General features: G+C 38.0%; 1 protein-coding gene across 3 annotated transcripts in view; it reads left to right on the forward strand.

The window, feature by feature from the left end:
- The first annotated feature begins 8957 nt into the window (after positions 1-8957).
- Positions 8958-17353, forward strand: part of LOC119548605 (protein outspread) — an 88566-nt gene continuing 80170 nt past the window's right edge. For all 3 annotated transcript variants that reach the window (XM_037855961.1, XM_037855962.1, XM_037855963.1), the window contains exon 1: positions 8958-9791. In XM_037855961.1, the coding sequence (XP_037711889.1) occupies positions 9600-9791 (192 nt within the window). In that variant the 5' untranslated portion in view covers positions 8958-9599. The remainder of the gene's footprint in view (positions 9792-17353) is intronic.

Below are 17353 nucleotides of genomic sequence, written 5' to 3' on the forward strand. Positions count from 1 at the left end.
ATAATATTGTAAATACCATTGTTTTGATGATAATAAATAGGAATTTGTTTCTTTGAAAAGTAATTGTATTAATTTTAGGTTTTTTTAAATGATATAGTTTAGAATGCCAGCGTTTCTTAGTGTTTCATTTGTGAATAACATTATGCAATTATTATTATGGTAATGATATTTATAATGCAAATGCAAAGTAATAAATGTATTTTTTAATATAGTTGCAAATGCTAGCAATTATAACATGGCACTTATTATTTTAAATAAAATATGTAAAATTATTGTAGGTCGTAGAAATAAAATGGTTGAGTGAATACACAACATTCATTTTAGTGTTTCCCAAGATTACAGAAAAGTTTGCCAACCTGAGCCATGTCCGATCAGAAAGGTTTCCCCATACTCATACATCATTTTGGATTTTCCATTTTCAGCCCAAACATTTGGTTCCCTGCCCTCCCGTTTGCAACCAATTACATTTGGTGTTTTTCCCCCCGCTTTTGTAACACTCCCAAAGCAATCAATTGTCCTATTAAGTTGGGGTTTTGGCTGCCTCTCTGGATGGCCATGCCTGCCCTTTTGCCACTTGTTTCGCAATCGAAAATGAGTTGTTCGAGTCGAAATTACCACGGCCAACAACACAACTGCGGCACAACACACGTGTTGTCCGCTGGCCATTGCACTTTATCGATGGACTCCGATGGCTGATTTCTTGTTTCTTATTACTGATTTCTGATTTGCGATGGGAGGGAGTGGGGTTTCATTGCCTCATGCCGAAAATGTTGTAAAAGTGAAAATCATAAACTGCTAATTGTATTCAAATGCAACTTGCATTTGGCTTATGTAAGAAAAAGAGATATCCAACAGGAGATTTGGGTGTTGTAAATGGCAAAAGTTGGAGTTAAGGAGTCTTGGGTGGGGCGAGTGGTGAGGCATAAACGACAGCCCACAGGGCAAATTTCATTGGGATTATAAAGCCGATTTCCCAACAGCATAAACCGAGAGGGAAAAAGAAAAAAGTTTCAATTAAATACGCATATCAAATGAGTCTTTATGGCCTAGACTTTTACTTTGCCTTTCGGTTTCGGTTTTTCAGTCCTCAAGAGCATAATTTAATTTGTTTTACAGCCTCAAGTTTATCGATTTCTTGTGCAATTTTATGGCGGCTTTCAATTTGTTTTAGCTGCTTCCTTAGCATCCGTGACTCAGCAGCAAAATCGCGAAACTCTTTGCCCGCAAGTGGAAGAAACTCGTCATCGAATCAAATCTTGAAGTCGCTGAGGCCGGGGCCAGTCCATCCTACCCAGAGAAGTGATATCCTGCTGTGTTCTGTTTATTATATGATTTATCTGCATACTCCTCTGGGCCCGAACTCGTCGTTGTCGCTGCCTTCTGCCGGCTGTGCGAAGATGCACTTCACTTTGAGTTAAAAAGAGAGTGGGTCAAGTGCAGTCAAAAGTGAAATTAATATTTGCTCGCCCTTGCTGAGGCGCAGATAAGCTGGGGAATGCCTCCTTTAAGCTGGATTAGATGCAAAAACCCCATAATATTTTAAAATTGTTTAGTTAACGAACTAAAATATTAAATTAGAGCCAAAGAAAGTGCAATTTATAATTATTAGTTGGCTAAAAAGCACATCCAAATCAATGTATGATTAAATCTAGTATGAAAATGTATCTTAATACCTTTTTAAATTTCATCTTGCTTATATAATTATTAATTAACTAATTTAGTTGATAAAAATGAAAGCAAGACCTTGCTAAATCATTACCTACAAAATTCATTAAAAATTAAATCTAAGTTATACGATTATTAAGTATTCATGGACTGTATTATATTTATTTTGAATATTTAACAAAGGTTCTCTTTACTTATTCAAAAAATGTTGAAAAATCACATGAATACGGTTCCTACTAATTTTAAGTAAGCTGTTTATTTATAATCTACTTAAAGGGTATCAAATTGACTGCAATATTTTTTAATACATTTTTTGTTCTACCAGCTGCTACACTTTTTATTGGAAATATGAATGTTGCCTCAGTGATTCATAATTGATTTCTGTTTTGCTACTTTTATCTGTTTTCGTGTGTTATTTTTTATTTGTGGCTGTGTTTTAGCTTTATTTATTCGATGTCTGGCCAGCAGGTGCACAAAATTGGTGCTAGCAGAAACCCACGTTTGTGGATCCATAGTGTGGAAAACTTTGCTCACACTCGGATCTCAACTGGGCGTCGAAATTGCGTGCTTGGTCTGCATCTGGACTCTTTCAAATCGGTTGCCCCGCGAACACAAAAAAAATAAAATAAAATAAAAAAGAATTAATTGAAAATAAAATTCATTAAAAACGCTGCATTGACAAATAAATCATTGTTCGTTTGGCTGTCATGTCAAATAAATCATAAGACACGACAAAACTGAGCGAGCAAATGGGAAACTCGGAAACTCGGAAAATGGAAAACTCCTCGCACCACGATTTTGTTACTTTGCGTGCCGAGTTGCGTTGATGAAGAGTTAACGGTAAATTATGTTGTCGCAGTCACCCAAAAGAAAACCAACCAAAATAATGAAAAATATATATATATATAACGTTTTCCCTCTGCTTTCCCGAAAAACGAGCAAACGAAAGGTATTATATCAAAAGGAAAACGAACGGAAAGCGGTGGAAAATAGATAAGTTTGGCGACCGCAACAAGTATACGCAATGTTGGACGGCCGGCCTGCAACGCTTTTCCTTGCCCCTCGGCTCATGTCAGCCTGTGACGCTTTTCACCTCCCCTCCCCAGTTTTCAATTTTCCTTTTTCCATGTTAATGAAACGCGATTTCCTAGCTGACGTCTGTTGTTGCAACTACTGCCGTTGCTGGTTGTTATTATTCACGCGCTTAGAGTCAATTATCAAAACCGACAAAAAAAATAGGCCCGGATGGCGGGAAACGCTGACGGGAAAGTCATCGAACCAGGAATGCTCTGAAAGGGTATTTTTCTCCATTTCTGGATCCATTTTTTAATACATTTTATCAGTATTTCTTCAAATAGTTGTTAATCATTCCAGATATTAGATATGTTCCAATATAAATATATAGTAAATTAGGAATAGGTGTATACAATGGAATATTACTTTCAATTTATATATTTTAAAACGCTAAATTTAAAAATTTGACAGGGAAAAATTGTTAGCCATATAATAAAGTCAATCAAAAGTATAAACTATGTGATTTTCTAGTAGTTTTAATTCCTATCAATTTTAATTTGTAAGTTTGTTTCCAAAATATTACGTATACGTGTTCAATGCTTTTAAAAGGCTTAGGGAAACCATATGAAGAATACTTTAAAGACCATCAAATTTTTTTATTTAAGTAAATTAATTGCTGGCCTAATATAATTTTTCTGCCAAAGGTAGATCTTTACTGCCTGAGATGTGTAATACTACCTTGATCAAAGTGCAGGAAAACCAACTGGCAGACAAACAGACACTCGCACACTCTGGAGCGGACTTTGCGAAAAATTTCACTTTCACAAAAAGGTCTATGGACGTTCGTAGCCCCCCTCTCCCAAAACCGTATCTTTCAGCCCGCCTGGGCCCCTTTCTCCCCCGGGTCCACACCCTGGAATTGGCGTGAGTCCGCGAATCGCTGCCAAATTGGTACCAGTACCAGCCAAAGACTGTCAGACGTCGATTTGCGGCATTTTCGTTGGCTTTTCTCGGCTTTGCTGCCTGCCCGCCGATTGAAAATTGTTCGCAGGTGGTTTCCGTTAGTCAAGTCAAAATGTTTCGCCTGTTTCGGGGCCTTGGATCGGTTTCGTTATAGGTTTTGGCCTGCCTCGGTCAGTTATGTAGTCTTTTTGACGCCCAAAAAGCATTGCATGCAAAATACATTTGCGTATTTTAAAACGCAAACGTGTTGTATATAGGAAGTGGTGGTACTCTCTTTAAAAGTAAAATTAAAACCTAGAGAAAACGGGACTTAAAGCTTGTCCTGTGATTTTAGAGTATGTACCTGCTAATTAAATTTTCACTTTTCAAAAAGTGTGGGGTACAATTATTAGTTATAAACCTATACGGTTTATCATCTTAAATTATAATCTATATGAAATCTAAAATACGTTTAGGAATCATGGAAACACATTTCAAACGCATTTTTTGGAATTTGTAATAAAATGTTACAGTAACGCCTCCATAAATATTCCCTATATCTAAAAATATTCCCAACTCTATTCCATTTAATCTATCCATAACTTATCTTTGAGTTAAGTCCAGACTTATTGCTTCAAAGGAATTTAGTGGCAAGTTTATTATAAATCATTGTCATGTTGTTTCATGGAATATTTATAGAATTCTTAATGCTGGGACCCCAAATATGCTTGATATGCTTACTTGGGGATATTTCTGAAAATAGGGAATAAAAGCTCTGACGTGCTTCCCTTTTCCTTGGCATCAATTTTAAAATAAATTATTTACAAAATTGGGGGTTGGTAAAAATTACAAATATTTTTATAACTTGCTCTTTTCAAGTGTTTCCTTGGTCCCAAAAGATAACCATATTTTCAGTTTTTCCTCATGGAGTCAATTCAAGCATAAGGACAGTTTTTAAAATCGTTTATATGAAATGGCTCTTGCCTTAAATTTCCTTTAAATTTTCTGCTACACTTTTTTTTTTGATTTTGAGAAAATTAGCATAGAAAAAGTGAAAGTGTTGCAGCTGCAATGAATTTAATATGTAGCAGCCCCGACAACCCGGCCAGACTTCATGTGCAGCGTTTAGACCTCGCCCTCTTCTCTCTAAATTACCCATGAATCGGGGCTCGCTGGCTGTCAAAAGGGCGCAAAGTGTGGATAATTTTTTTCTTTCGATTTTTTAAAGCTTATTTTGTTTGGGAAAATGCCTCGGCCGCGATATGGAAAGTGCCAGCCCACGCGCAGATTACGAAAAACGCAGGAACTACGGAACCAACGGGTGGCGGAGGCGGAGGGGCTGACAGCTCAGATTGCCTCAAGTTCAGCGCTTTGATTTTCAATTCAGTTCACGATTTGCATGGCTAGACGAGATACTTATTAACCCAAGTGCTCCGACAAGAAGCGTGATCCGAGTTTTTGGTCACACACCCCGAAGGCGGGATCGGATGCACTTGTTGTTGCTCCTGCCCCATGTTGCATGTTGCTGTTGCCAGTTGCCAGTTGCCAGTTCCATGGGTAAGTCCACCGACTAATTGCCGTTGGATCAGTTAATGATACATGAAATTTGATGTTTGGGAAACATTTTTCGGTCTCGTCGGAATATTTTACCATTTATGGGAGTGGAATACATGGGTAAACAAAAAAGTTTAGCTTTTTAGAGTCGAGTCTTTGTACAAAAACATCGTTTCGTTTTTTTAGTTTTACTCAATTCCGTTCTTATAACATTATTAACAATATTAAACCACAACCTGATGAAGTCATTTTTCTGCCCATTAATGATTATTTCATCTGTTGGGCAATTTGAAAGGCGCAGAATTTTAACGACCTCCCAAAAAAGACCAGACGTTCGCTAAGGACTTTGGAAATATTTAGGGAAATAGGTTTTCTTCTTCATTGTTTGTCTTCCACATTACTTTGAATTCATTTTGAGTGCCATCGCTGGGAAAAAGACGGGTTCGAGGGGGCGTTTAAAGGGGACAACTCAACTCGTGACTCGATTGACATTTGAATGAGAGTGGAAAATGTGCAAAACGAGCGGCGGTGGCTACCAAAAACAAAAAAAAAGCAACACACTCGCACACAAAAGTGTGTCCCCCTTCCACGACGAAATCAATATTCGGTAATGCATTTTTCAGCTATGCAGGTATTACAACAAAAGGCACAACAATGGACCCGAAAAGAAGCCATTATCATGCAACGTCTGGTGGCAAGGCAGCTGCCAATGCAATCGAAGTATTTTCGGCAATTGCACAAGAGCCAGCCGAATCCGAATCCGAATCAAATTCAAAATCAACTAATTACCGTAAATGCCACCAGCAGTAGCCGAGGTGGTCAATGAACTCACTGGTTACCAGTCGTTTTTTTTTGTATTTTGTTTTAATTTTAATGCAACATATTGCCCATTGTTATAACACATAAGCAAAACATGGATTTTAGGAAAGACATTAACTAATTTTAAAAACAGTTCACCAGTACTTGCTACCAGCGATCTCCAAAACATCATGAAGTAGAGCTAAAAGACATTGTAATCAAAATGGGATTTACGTGGCTTCTTCATTCCACCTTTATTCCAAACGGCTCCTCCTTTTTTGTTCTTTGAGGGCAGCGCCAGACATTAGTCTTTCCGTTCCGAGGTCCCGAAGCCCCCAACTTTATCCCCTCATTACATAGAGCCTCAAAAGGTAGGTGGCAGTCAAAATATTTGATCGAGGGCCGACTCCTTTTCGCCCTTTCCCTGCGGCCTTTGCTTCAAGTGCCAGAACTCTCGACAAGCGCAATTAATCAATTTTCGTTCTACACAAAGAAAAACAAGACTTTCAAAAGAGCCCATCTAAATCATGAGATTCCTAATAATTACTTTAGGAACTATCTGATATATAAATATATTTTAAACAAAAAGATTATAATAATCAAAACAAAGCAAGAGGGCATTGCTATAGTTGTAATACTTGTTACAAACAATTTATTATTATTTATTTATTAAAGTGTGGTCTCATATTATTTTCCTCTTCCCTCGTGCGTGAAAAGGGTTCGTCTTTATCACCCGTACCCCCCTGATTATACCCATATTTCTCACTCCCCCTTAATGGTTCTTCATCGCACTTGAAAATTTGTTGACCGAGGCTGCTAATGAAGCGTGCAGTTAATTGTTATTGTTATTGGTACCGCTCTCCAGGGTTGTTTGGCTCCGGCCTTTTCTGGGGATCTGTAAACAAATTGTTTTTGAAATGAAATTATTGCCTTTGCCGGCTTTGATTTTTCCACCAGCATAACTCATTTTTCCAGTTCGAGTCAAAAAACTCATCAATTACATGTCGGAAGAGTAGTGTGGCAACATTTGTAGGCTGTGAAAACAGCGCAGGAAATTTGTTGGCCATTTAAAAGTAAGATGAGATATTTTATATATAACAAGGTTTTTATTCGTGTGGATATCAATAAATAAATGATGTATAAAAATGTAGCGGTATTATTTTCGATTAAGTTTTACAATAACATACGCGGTCTTTCTGATTCGCACAGATCGAAATCGATATCGATAAGTCACTCATTTTCATTGAATGCTTAAAATTGTAAGAAGTATTCGCATGGAATTTTAATGTTTGGACATCATTGCCAAACAAAATTTTACGGTAATCCAAATTATTTCAAAAAATATAATACAGAAATATTGTAATTTATTTTAGAAACTTCTTTTACAGTTACCTGTACTCATTTACCATTACAAAATATTTTTGAAATTGTCCTTTGCTATGAATAAAAACCATTATATTATTTTTTTAAAACAGTTAATCTTACTTAAATTTCCGACAAAAAAATTAAAATGCTATAAATATATATTTCCATAAAAAAGTTAGTTTAAGGTGTATATTAGGGCGTTCCTATTCGATAATTTTTTATGAGATAAATTTCTTAATCGCTAGCAACATTTATTGCTAGCAACATGGCGCAACAAGTGCACATGACAATAAAGAGAGCGAGAGAGAGAGCGCAACATGCTGCGCAAGTTTCTCGCATGCAATTGTTTTTATAAGTGTTGCGGAAACGAAATGGAAATGAAACACTTTACGAAGAAAACAAACTCTATTTTTGGTACAAAAATGTATTTTAAATAATTTAAAACTAAATTTTTTTAAATTTAATTATTATAGGAAATACACTTAAAAAGGAATACATTTTCATATTTGATTTAATTTTTATATTCTTATATTTAACACTGCCGCAGAGAGCGTGAGCAGAGAGAGTGAGAAGAGCGAACTACTATACCCTATAAATGTAGGGTACTTTTATTTTAGACAGATGTTTATAACGCGTTTGGTAATTTTTATAACTATAAAAACAATGGTAAAAATTGATTTACTTATCAAAGAAAATTTTAGCTAGTTATATGTGACCTTTTTTTTTTTTTTTTTTTTTTATTAATTAATGTAGAAATTTTTATTCTTAAGATTAGCACACTGCTACCCAACTGGCAACTTAATTTAATCAGTTTTTACAAAAATGGTACAATACTTAGTCTAAGCGTTGCTTAAGGCAAGAAATAATTTCGTTATTTTTATTTTTTGATATTAATGTTGAGGGTGGTGACGTTGCTAGGTCAAAATCCGGTCCGTTAGGTCTGGAGGGTGGTGTCTTTTTAGTCTTCTTTTGACTCGGTTGCTTGGTTAAGCGCTGTTTATAGCAGCGGTACCAAGTTTTCTGGCTAGGCTGTTTGGGTGCTCATTTAGCCTTTCCATATATTTTTGCGAAAGTTCCTGCAGCTTGTCTCCGAGTTTGGGCACATTGAGATCCCGTTCGATGTCTCTGGTTCGCATAAACCACGGAGCTCCAGAGATCCTTCGAAGTGTTTTCTATTGTGCCCTGAAAAAAAAAAGACTGGGGCGGAATTGAAAATTATCTTGTGTAGCATACTTTATGGCGCCCAGACGCAGGACCCAGGCTATGATATTACTTTGCTTAAGGCTCTATAAAAAAAATCAAAAATGTTTTAAGATTTATGTATGTGTTTTTTTTAATTAAAGCACTTAATAAGCACGCCTCAAAAAAATTCCCTGAATTATAATTTTCATATCTTGAGGACCTTTTTCTCCGAGACCTTGGTTAAGGAAGTAAACACCCGTATAATTCTTGATATTTCAAATATTTTTTAATCAATTGAAAGAGCATAAAGACGTCGTCTCGGCTTGGGTTTTGAGTAGGTCGTTTCTCGTTTCTCTCGTACCTTTCGGTTTCTCGGTTTCTCGGCATGGGTACTGCGGGCCTTAACGGTGCGGGCGCTCTCATTCAGTTTTGAGCAGCGCGCGAATACGGTCGCTTCAAAATAAAGAGCGCGCTTGTGCGCGAGAATAATAATAATACCGGGTCGACGAAAATACCACTAAACAAATAACAACAGCTCCATAGCGAAATAAACGAGTAAATACGACAAAAAAAAAAAACAAAACAAAGCGGCGAAGAAGGCCAAGAAGAAAAGCTCTGGTTCTCAGCGTGCGCGAGTGTGAGTGTGTCCGGTGTCCGTGTGGCTTTCGCGGGCGTCTGTGTGTGTTTTGTGCGTAATTGTGTGCGTGTGTGCCAAAGCCAAGAATCAAAGTGCAAAGCGAAATTGAATAATTTCCCCATCTTTCTCTCTGTCTCTCTCTATCGCAGAGTGTGTAACCAAAATACCCGAAAAATATCAGAGCTGATAAAGGCCAAAAAGTGAGATAGTAAACAAGAGGGCTGGCTTCAGAGGGCCAAAACAAAAACAAGCCAATGTCTTGGCTTACGTAACAACGCATCCCTGCGAATCGAATGAGAAACAAAGCAAATTGAATCTGACACAAGAAAGTAGCCATGCAATTTCAGAGAGAATTCTAAAAGCACCTCCGTTTCCGCACTCTCTTTCTCCTCCGCAATTTCCCCAATCTGTTTTTTTTTATTCGCCGATTGAACGTAGCGAAATGTCAACCGCCACAATAACAACAACGGTGCCTGCCGCCCCCTCGAAGTCGGCACCACCCACTCCAACAACAACAAACGCACGCACCGCCGACTGCCGCAAATTCACGCCGAACATTTTCAACAAGAGCAAGTGCAGCCACTGCTTTCGCCAGCGGGAGGAGCACTCCGCCGCCGCCTTGGAATGCAATAGGGTGAGTTTTGAAAGTAATACCTTATGTGGCATACCAAACTTTAAGATCAAACACTACGAAGATAATAGGATTTTTGGTATAGGAGGTGCTGATAGGAAACTAAATTTGAATCGAAAATCAAAAGTCTTAAACTTTGTTTTTGGTTGTTAGAATTTAAGATTAAACTCATTGCAAAGAAACAAGATTTATGATATAAGAGGTGCTGGTGGGAAAGTTCTGTGGATCTCAAGCCCAAAAATGAAATTTTAAGTTTTGATTGACAAAATTTAATATCAAGCACTACGGAGATAAGTAGCACTTAATTTCACAGATAGGTATCATAAAGGTTAGTACATAGTTTTGGAATGCAATAGGGTGAGTTTTGAAAGTAATACCTTATATGGGGCTACCGAAATTTAAGATCAAACACTACGGATATATTAGGATTTTTGGTGTAGGAGGTGCTGATAGGAAACTAAATTTGAATCGATAATCAAAACTCTTCAACTGTTTTTTGGTTGGTAGAATTTAAGATTAAACTCATTGCAGAGAAACAAGATTTATGATATAAGAGGTGCTGATAGGAAAGTTCTTTGGATCTCAAGCCCAAAAATGAAATTTTAAGTTTTGATTGACAAAATTTAATATCAAGCACTACAGAGATAAGTAGCACTTGGTTTCACAGATAGGTATCAGAATGGTTAGAACATAGTTTTGGGTGAGTCTTAAAGGCTATACCAAAGAGCTACCAAATTTAAGAAGAATCCCCGTAACATGAATTTTGGTTTTAGGTGCAACTAATTTGGTTATAAAACCAAAACTTTTTTTTGGGTGGCTAGATTTGTTGAGATTTCTAATATCAGAGGTGCTGATAGGAAAGTTCTTTGAATCTCAGGTCCAATAGTTAATATCAAACACTACGGAGATAAAAGTATTTTTGGTATAGGAGGTGCTGATAGGAAACCAAATTTGTATCAAAAATCAAAAGTCTTAAGACTTTTTTTTTTGGTTGGTAAAATTTTATATCAAACTCTTTGGAGAGAAACGAAATTTCTGATATGAGAGGTGCTGATAGGAAAGTTCCTTGGATCTCAAGGCCAAAAATTAAACATTTTTTTAATTGACAATGGTATTTGGAATCACTGGATAGGTTAATACATCGTTTTGGAATGCAAGTACTAAAATTCTACCCTTTGTGACAACAATATATGTTCATAAAAGTTTTGGTAATAGAAGTGCTGAAGGGAACTGCTTTCTGGTATACCCTTATAATAAAAATTATAGTAATCATGAAAATTGTGTGGTATAAATCATAATTAGGGTTAATTTATGTATGATAAATAATAATACAACAAGGTTCTCGATAAAAACCTCTTGAAGTGCAGAAACACGATAGTAATTTTCATGACAACAGACCCATTTTAGTTAGGTTAGTTTCAATTCAGGTTTTTAGACATATTCCTTAAATTTAAGTGTTATAATACAGGCCAAATTTGCCATATCCCAGCAGTTGAGTACTCCGGCACAATAACAAGTAAAATAATAAGAAACTTAATTTCATTCAAAGTGACTAAAATTGTAATTTTACAAAACTTTATCTAAAACACAGAGATAAGTACATATATGTTTCTCAAATAAATTCAACTAAAAATATTAAATTTTGTAAGACCTTGCTATGTGTTCAGTTTAACGAATATACACTGTACTTTGAAGTTCAGAAGAAGTTTCCCTCGAAAAAAGCTAGCGCATAAATTTATTTTCGGGCTTTCCATATAAATCTTTATTTAGTTTCCAACTCTGTGCGGGCGTTTCTTTGTTATTCTCAAGTTCTGAAAGTTTGATTTTCTTATGGTTTTAGTTTTTGTGCTTCGCGTTGGAGTACGGGGGCATTTGGTAGTCCTATAAAATTTATTAGGAATTTCTATTGCAGGGATTAATTTAGTTGTGAACACGAATTGATTTTCACCCAAGGAATGCAGTAGTACGTTAACAAGAAAGAATGGAAATTAAGATTATTCGTAAATTTGTGTACCTAAATGGCTGCATAAATTTATTTATGATCTATTACTCATTTCATCAGAACTATCATCAATTTTAATTAAAACATTTTTAAATAAAACAGCTTAATCTAACCAGTAAAAGCTGTCAGGGCTGACACAATTCCTTTGAATTAAGAAACTTTTTAAAAAAAAAACTAAGGTTTTGACCAAGATTAATTCATCAACTTGACCCAAAGCATTGATCGCCCTTGGGCAAAAACATCTTCTAATCTTGAAACTTTCGTTCAATCAAGTTACTAAAAAACACCAGAAGACGACCAACATTTAAGAAGCAAACAAAATTGCGGCGTGACAAAGGAAAACTCTCGCTTTCTCGTTTCACTGGAATCTGGGCTTAGAATTCGAAAAAGAAAATAACGATACGAAAAATGCCACTGAAAACTAATTAAAATAACAAAAACTAATCAAAGCATAGAAAACATAAAAACCCACCTAGATTGAAAAAGAGATGGAGAAAAAAGTGAAAATCGTTTATTATGTTTACCCGGGTTCGGGGCTGGGTTACAAAAAATTTACGACAATACAACGCCCCGAACTAAAACACCGTGCCAGAGTTCCGAAGTCAGAGCTGAAAGGCCAACCGGCTTTTTTATATGCCTTGATAAGTTTTGGAATTTGTATTTAATAAACATAAAATCGTCGTCGTAAAACATCGAAGAAAACTAAGCGCGGTCCCGCCTATTTGAAAAACAAAACCAGAAGAGTAGTTTACCATTGGGAAAGTTTCGGTTTTCGTTAGACTATGCAAATGAAGGTGGTAGAATAACAGCGGGAGAGATATGTCAACTGCTTCTAAACACTTGTCGAAAGATAAAGATTCCAGATTAGGCATCATTTGGGTAGGCAGTATCTAATCTTATATCTTTTGGATATTAAGATAATGTAAGGGTGAATGAGTTAAGATACAGACAAAAATGGAACCCAGATTTTGGGAAAAGGTTACTTATAAAGGTGCTTAGTCAAAGGAACTGGTCTTATATTTTTTATAATTCTTTGTACGATTTCATTATGCTTTTTCTACCCTGCTCCCTTTTGTTTTTCATCTGCCCTGTCAGCTCATTAATTAATAATTTATAATTTTGTGCTCATTTCGTTTCTAGTTTATGAAGATGTATTTTTAAACAACTGACCCTAATAAATTCTGATCTGTTGTTTCTTTTATTGCTGTTCTCGTTCTCAATTCTGTAGACAGGGAATTTTGTGCAGTTTTTGTCTGTGTTTTATGGGTCGACAAATGTTTTATTATATTGTTTAGTTTTTTTCTGATAGCTTACACTGACGGCCCACAAGTGCCGGGTTTCTCTAAAAGCCTGCGAAAATTAATTATGCGATTGTCAAAAGCAATTTCTGGCTCGCCTCTTGTCTGTTTGCCAAATTGGACCAGGTCTTTCTTTAATTGATCACCCAAAAATTATGCGGATAGGCGAGAGATTTCTAGCGCAGCTTGGCCCGAGGCGGAAATTGCTTTTTGTGGGCTAAGTGCGCGTAGAAATCAAAATTTTGTTTTCCAAAAGCTTCAAATGTGTCCGTGAGCAGGGGAGAGCATACTTCAACTGCGTGACTGATCTTAAAAAACAGAGCCAGAATGACCCCCATGAAATTAGCACAAAACGCTCACACACTCACATAGTGTATTGTATTGTTAACCATTTATTGAGGAAGTCACAGAGCCGAAAAACAACGAGAACTCATAGAGAATTACCCTCTGAGAGACCCGAGGCCAACAGCACTTGACAGCCGTGAAAAATGTCGCCCTCTGGGGAATCGAGAAATGAGATTGCGGAGTGCAGGGGGTACGGATATGTGTGCATGTAAATGATCCATAAACTGGAGAACTAGTTGATCGATTTGTTGGCTTAGCTGTTCCTGGCAGCATTTCCTAATTTATAAATAACTCGAGTTACAATATTGAATTACCCGGGCTGAGCGAAGCGTTGGAGTCAAGTGTTCACAAAAAAGAAAATAAATAAACTTTACTATTTGAGTGTGAAAGTCATTTGAGTCAATAGCCAGTGGGTAGAACAACTGTGTCAACAAGTCGATGGTGATGGCGGGGATATGGGGAATGGGAAGTGGAAGAGGAAGTGGGGCAGGACGGGGGTAGGTTTTTTCATAAGTAGGCAGATCTAAGGTTAAACACCCTAGCTAAGAAACTAAGCAAGTGTTTCCTACAGAGCGGGAAAGAGTGGGTTTATTGGGAAATTCATTTGTGAAACATATGAAATTCTTATATTATAATGTCATATAAGATATTTTGATATTTGGTTTATTTCTTTAGTTTATAGTTCGAAATGGGCAATGCAATGGGCTAACTTAGAAACTATTTTTAAATCGTTGGGACCTCGCCACGGTTGTCATTAAAGAACCCCTCTGGTTGTAGACATTTTAAAGTCAAATCTGGGCACTGGGAACCGTGTTCTCCGCACTCCTTCGGCTCGGTTTGTTCCACATTTGGCTCCCCTTCTTCTTGGCGATGCAGTTGCTCTACGGCTAATATGTATATGTATGTAAAAATAGAACTCAACTCTTGGCTTCCGCTCGTCGAGCGGCAATTAGAAGGCGTCGGCAGCAGTCAGCCAGCTCTCCCCCTCTCAAGACCCCTCAAGACCCCTCGAGACCCCCTCCAGCGGTCCCCTTTTGCGGTTACTCAACCGACAGACCTCACAGGCTTAGTCCCCCCGACTAGGCCCCGATTTTCCTACTCCCCAGTCGTTCTAAATTTAGCAACACTTTTGCTTTTGTTTCCCGCTCTCTGCTCCAGAAGAGTGTCCATGTGTCCATGTGTCCATATGTCCATGTTGGCCTGTCTTCTGCCTGGGTTTTGACTAGTGCATAAATGCTGGGCCATAATTGTTGCATTGTCTGTCGCCGATCCGAAGGCTAATGAAGCCGGCAAAAGCGTCCCTAACACGGCTCTCGGATTACCTGTCCCTGGGATCGGATGGTATGAGATGGTTTGGCTGTAGCCATAGGACCACCTATCGTTAGGGGTTCCCTTTGTAGTTGGCGGTACAGGAAAATGCGCAAAAACAAAGGCCAAGAAAAACGCGACGAGGTGCAAAACGGATGTCAGAATGCATTGTCAAGTCAATGAAGCGGAACATTTCAGTTATCACAGCGAACATCCACTTCAGAACCCATTATATTCGAGGAGATGGAGCTCGTGTTTTTTGGGGGCAGTGCCATGTTGACAGGTCGGGTCAAAGGCTTTCAGGTTCTGAGGCCCCATAACCCCGGGAAAATCTCATCTTGCCACTCTGTTTTTGTTTTGTTCTTTCCAGGCGCGTGACTGGGCACCCCACTAAGACTTTGACTTAGGCTAAAACTAAAACTAAGACTAAGACCTAGGCCCACCAAGAGATCTAACCCATGGGCAGTAATTGTGGACTTTTTGCTGTTTCTGGCGGCCGTCTATTTGTCTGGCAAAACAATTGGCATGGGACACCGTGGGTCCGGACAACTAAAAAACTTTGAATTCTATAAAAAGTTACTTTTAAGAAAAATAAATACTATTTACTAAAGATTGCCAAAGAAATTTTAGGAACAAAGAATACTTAAAACAAACAACCATTATTTTCTATCTAAAAGAAACCTCTTTCAAAATGGCAAAGTACCTATTATCTCTACAAATATTTCACACCTTATTGTTAAAAATATTTTATGACAAAAAGTGTTCAAAATCCATTTAGGAACCCAAGTTGTTTCACTGTCCGAAATCGGGTGTCATTTCGAACTGTATGCCCCCGTTGAGTATTTGTCTATGGGTCTCCCTTCTTCCCTGTATTACCCTCTCTGCCTCACTGTTTGGCCAAGTCGGCTGGCCATCGGTGTCCTAGGTGCCTGCCTATCCCACCAAAAAGATCTCAATTGGTCCCCGGGGTGTTATTGAGCTATTGGCAGCATGCCATCCCAGTCCCATGCCATCCTATACACCATTCCGTCTCCAGGTCTCCAGTGGAGTCGTCGCTATAGACCTCATTCTCTCGGTGACTCGTCTCTCGGCCTCTCGTGGCTCCCCTTTGGCCCTTTGAGGATAGGATAGGATAGTTGGTTCCCAGTTTCTGCCAGTGTGCCCGGGCCTCAGAGCCAAGTTCTTGTGTTGTTTGTCAGAGAAGTATACACATAATAAATATTACTTTTGCACACCCATCCTGTATGCCCCGTCCTATGGCATACCTTCGTGTATCCTCCTTTCCAGTCTTAACGTGCTCAAGTGGCCAACAACCAACAACCAACGTTGATTGATTGTTTGGCTTAGAAATTATTCTCAGTTCTTGGGGCCCCCCTTCGTAAGCATGTGTGTATGTGAAGTGGGTGTGTTGCAGAAATTTGCATTTTTCTAGGTTAATTAGCTGTGTATAAGCCATCCAGCGGAGTCAAGTGCATTGAACCCGTCCACTCACCCGTCACCTGTATCATCCACGATCGCTATTGGGGTCATCTGGTTGCTATCTAAATCTATAGTTGGTTAGTTGCATTGTTAAACATCAAGGTAACACTTCAGAGCGATAAGGCCAAGGCAAACAATTGTGCAAGTGTGAAAACAAAAGAACTAGCTAAAGACTAGATAAATAAAGGAAAACAAAGAGTGTATCTTCGAGATACACTCGGCTGCAGTAGACAGTCTGCAAGATGCTATGTAGTTGGCAGTTGCGCATTCTAAGCACCATCAAGCAGATAAGAGAAGTCAACTCTTCTGCTTCGGAGGTCCAGGTGGTATATTGGTCGAATCTCTTGGATGGGTTATCTAGCATGTTCCGTTTTGTTGCGACAGCTTGTTTTTAGATATTGCAAAAGATTTTTCTAGCGAAATGTATTTCGGAACTCTAAGATAATGGTTATCGCCATTTTCCGTCTTGTCTGCTTGATGCGGAGAAAATGCACTAGATGATTGTGAAGAAAATGATGGGAACACTTACAAATAAGTGAATATATTTTAATTTTCGGTACTTTTACCCCGGAACTAATAATGTAATTTGAGTTTTATTTTTAATGAGCATTATTTAATAATTAAAACGCATAGTTCCAAAGATTTGAATCCTATGGTAACATTATCAATAGAATATAATGCATAGTGATGGCATAGTTATTGAAGATGTTTTCTAGTTATAGTATAAGAAGTTTTCTATATACATTACAGAAGAGTATCTGAGGATCGTCTTTTTAGTTAAGAACCCTTCCGTCTTGGCGGTTGGGCTTATCTATCTAACTTTGTTGCTGCTATTTGTACTGGGTTGTCTGTCTGCAGTTGCCTGTCTGTGGCTGCAATTAGCAGGAGGCATCGTCTGAATATTCTCCAGCCACTCTGCACTTCGGATCGCCATTCTGCGCAGTCTTTCTTTTTTGCATGGGGCCGTGTCACAATTATCAGCACGAACTTCTCTGTCGCTCAAAAACATGAGCAAAGGTAACCCGAAGACAATGCCCAGAAAGTTGGCTGCCTCATCCACAATCTCCGGCGCTCTTTTTGCTTTGTTCAGCGATGGGGGCCAACAAATGGGGCCCACCAACCTTATCGCGATA

This window comes from Drosophila subpulchrella, chromosome 2L (genome assembly GCF_014743375.2).
Source record: "Drosophila subpulchrella strain 33 F10 #4 breed RU33 chromosome 2L, RU_Dsub_v1.1 Primary Assembly, whole genome shotgun sequence".
Classification (NCBI taxonomy): Eukaryota; Metazoa; Arthropoda; class Insecta; order Diptera; family Drosophilidae; genus Drosophila; species Drosophila subpulchrella.